Genomic DNA, 2,341 nt, shown 5'->3' on the forward strand with positions numbered 1-2,341 from the left:
TCTGCTGCCCTGTTTCCTTCACGAAAGCGTCGACGTATTTTTTGAAAAGAAAAAAAGAAATCATCGACTTTACCAAACGCAGATTAAAGTAAATAATAAAATAATTAAGCACTAAGGCTAAAAGAATATGTTTTTGCGTCCTACTCTTAAGATATTTAAACTTCTTTGGCATCCTCAAAAATTTAAAAGATCAGAAAAGAAACTCTCCACCAACACAAACAAAAATGGCTGAAAAGAGGGAAAATGTGGTGATGTTCCCTTTCATGGCGCAAGGCCATATCATCCCTTTCTTGGCTTTAGCTCTTCTTATTGAAAAAACTAGGAACTATAAAATAACCTTTGTAAATACCCCTCTTAACATCAAGAAACTAAGATCATCCCTGCCTTCCGACTCTTGTGTTCAACTCCTTGAAATCCCTTTCAATAGCTCCGACCATGGTCTCCCTCCCAACACTGAGAACTGTGATGTTGTTCCTTACCACCTTGTTGTTCAGCTTCTCGAAGCTTCAGCTTCTCTGAGGCCTGTTTTTAAACAGCTTGTTGAAGATATCATACGACAAGAAGATGGTCAACGCCCACTTTGTATAATCGGGGACATCTTTTTTGGATGGATGGCGGGGGTTGCTGAGGAGCTTGGGGTGTTTCATGCAGTGTTTAGTGGGGCTGGTGGGTTCGGTTTGGCTTGCTATTACTCCATTTGGCTTAATCTTCCTCATAAGCAAGTAAAGAAGGATGGTGGTGATCATTTTTTGTTGCCAGATTTCCAAGAAGCTTCAAAAATAGAGTTGACCCAGTTGCCTTTAACTATGTCAGTGGCAGATGGGAGGGATTCTTGGTCGATTTTCCATCATAAATATTTACCGGAATGGACTAAATCTGGTGGGGTTTTGTTCAACACAGTGGAGGAGTTTGATGATATTGGATTGGTGTACTTTAAGCGAAAGCTAAGAAAGCCAGTCTGGGCAGTCGGGCCAATACTGTTGTCAAGCGAAAACAGAATACGTGCATCCATAGGAGGAGCTACACCTGAGTATTGCAAAGCATGGTTAGACTCAAAGCCTGAAAATTCAGTTTTATTTGTTTCTTTCGGATCAATGAACACTATCTCTCCATCACAGATGATGGAGTTAGCCAAAGCTTTGGAGTTAAGTGGGAGGCATTTTATTTGGGTTGTGAGGCCACCCATAGGCTTCGACATAAACTCAGAATTCAAAGCCAATGAATGGTTGCCTGAAGGGTTTGAAGAGAGAATGAGAGAGTCGGAAAAAGGGTTGCTAGTGAATAAATGGGCACCCCAGCAAGAGATATTATCCCATAAATCTACCTCTGTTTTTTTAAGCCACTGTGGATGGAATTCGGTGCTTGAATCTCTGAGTCATGGTGTACCATTACTTGGGTGGGCAATGGCTGCGGAGCAGTTTTTCAATGTGAAATTGCTGGTGGAACAAGTTGGGGTTTGCGTGGAAGTGGCGAGAGGGAAAACCTGTGAAGTAAAGCATGAAGAAGTGGCAGCCAAGATTAAGTTGTTGATGAGCGATAGCGAGAAAGGAAAGGAGATGAGAAGGAAAGCTTGTGAAGTGAGGGAGATGATCGAGAGTGCCAAGAAAGATGATGATGAGGGAGGTTTCAAGGGCTCTTCTGTGAAAGCCATGGATGAGTTCTTCCACGCAGCCGGGACGATGAGGTTTCAGACCCATACCCCAAACCAACTAAATGGTACGAGTCAACCTAGAGTTCAACGAGTAAAAAAGTAGGATCTTTTAGTTTTTAGATGACTTTTAGGTATTTGTCGGCTGAAAAATTAAATATGGATGGGCCCATAGTATTAGGTTACGTCCTATGAACGATTTAATCTTACTTTCTGTTCGTCACAAAAGTACTTTTACTCCAAATTATTTTGTTCCATTTCGGACCCACATGGAAATTTGTGCAGTTTGCCATCAAAAGTACTTCGTTAAAACGAATTTCCAATACAGACCTTGTAGAGTTCCTTGTAGGTTTGTATGGTGCATTTTCAATTTATGGCATGGTGGATATAGACTTTTCCAATACAAACCTACAAGGTACCACCATAGGATAAATTGAAAATATATAATATAAATCTAAATTTAATTTGTGATCAAAATAATTATTTATTAAAAAAATATATAATTTTTTGTTGCTAAAATAATATTTTTGAACGACAAGTCAATGAAATTTGTAACCAAATGAGAATTTTGAGAATTGTATTAAAATTATTTTTAAAAATGATACCCGTCACTTTTTTTCTTGAAACATAATGTGTTTAAGCTAGATTTGGAGCCAATGAAATCCAACCAAATATATGAAAATTATAGACACC

At 39.0% G+C, this 2,341-nt stretch overlaps 1 protein-coding gene across 1 annotated transcript; it reads left to right on the top strand.

Annotated features, from left to right (window-relative positions):
• Positions 1 to 93: 93 nt before the first annotated feature.
• On the top strand, positions 94 to 1,973 carry LOC107913868 (UDP-glycosyltransferase 92A1). The gene has a single exon (XM_016842534.2). It carries the CDS (start codon positions 225 to 227, stop codon positions 1,752 to 1,754), a length of 1,530 nt encoding a protein of 509 aa, XP_016698023.2. The 5' UTR covers positions 94 to 224; the 3' UTR covers positions 1,755 to 1,973.
• The last annotated feature ends 368 nt before the right edge of the window (positions 1,974 to 2,341 follow it).

The sequence above is a fragment of the Gossypium hirsutum genome, chromosome D08, assembly GCF_007990345.1.
Source record: "Gossypium hirsutum isolate 1008001.06 chromosome D08, Gossypium_hirsutum_v2.1, whole genome shotgun sequence".
NCBI classification, from domain to species: Eukaryota; Viridiplantae; Streptophyta; class Magnoliopsida; order Malvales; family Malvaceae; genus Gossypium; species Gossypium hirsutum.

What these genes read in the sequence shown, in the direction of transcription:
- LOC107913868 (XM_016842534.2), top strand. Translation starts at nt 225, where the DNA reads ATGGCTGAAAAGAGGGAAAATGTGGTGATGTTCCCTTTCATGGCGCAA.